Source organism: Primulina huaijiensis, unplaced genomic scaffold, assembly GCF_012295235.1.
Source record: "Primulina huaijiensis isolate GDHJ02 unplaced genomic scaffold, ASM1229523v2 scaffold8437, whole genome shotgun sequence".
Taxonomy (NCBI): Eukaryota; Viridiplantae; Streptophyta; class Magnoliopsida; order Lamiales; family Gesneriaceae; genus Primulina; species Primulina huaijiensis.
Genome location: NW_027361349.1, coordinates 1 through 827, shown reverse-complemented (window position 1 = coordinate 827; position 827 = coordinate 1). Strand labels below are relative to the sequence as shown.

Sequence of the window (827 nt, the reverse complement as noted above, 5' to 3'; positions counted from 1 at the left end):
AGGTCAGACAATTTGATTTGGAAGTTATATACTGATAATTACTTACACAATCGTGTACTGGTATATTTAAATCATATGGGTTTTTATGGAGTTTTAGAATGTGGCTCTCAAGTGTATGATAATCATTTGATTACTGCTCTTGTTGAACGTTGGCAACGCGAAACACACACGTTTCATTTTACATGTGGTGAAGCAACAGTCACGTTACAAGATGTTTCAATAATTTGGGGGCTAACAATTGATGGAGAAGCAGTAACTGGAGGAGATGTGTCACATAAAGTTGAGGAATGACAACACATATGTTTGGATATGTTGGGATTTTTGCCAGCATCAAAACATTTGAAAGGTGGTCATCTTTCTATGACTGCACTGTACGATTATTGTATGTCTAACCTTGTTAATGGTGATATTTCAGAAGTAGATGTTGTGAAATTTATTCGTTGTGTTGCGCTAATGATTATTGGAGGAATAATGTTCTCTGACTATCAAGGATGGTCTGTTAGGCTAATATTTTTGCAACTGCTACGAGATTTTGATAATGTGAAGTCTTATAGTTGGGGTAGTGCAGTTTTAGCATTTTTTTACCGTGAATTGTGTAACGCGTCACTTATAGAGAAGACTACAATTGCCAGACCTTTATATATCCTGCAGGTATCTTTAATGTGATGTGATTATGTAACACAATTTTTTTGTTAAATTTGTTGAACTATTTTTATTATTATAAGCAGCTATGGGCATGGAGCATGATTAAATGTGTTAACCCCGATCGAGATGGGTTAACTTTAGTTGTACCTCCCGTTGATCCGGATGCTATTATTCCAGTTTCT

At 35.4% G+C, this 827-nt stretch overlaps 1 protein-coding gene across 1 annotated transcript; it reads left to right on the top strand.

Annotated features, from left to right (window-relative positions):
* Window positions 1–309: 309 nt before the first annotated feature.
* LOC140970575 (serine/threonine-protein phosphatase 7 long form homolog) lies at window positions 310–821 on the top strand (the record flags this gene model as incomplete). Its single annotated transcript, XM_073432371.1, has 2 exons — window positions 310–651; window positions 729–821. Coding segments are annotated over exons 1-2 (435 nt in total), but the record flags the coding sequence as incomplete, so codon positions are not given.
* Between the last annotated feature and the right edge of the window lie 6 nt (window positions 822–827).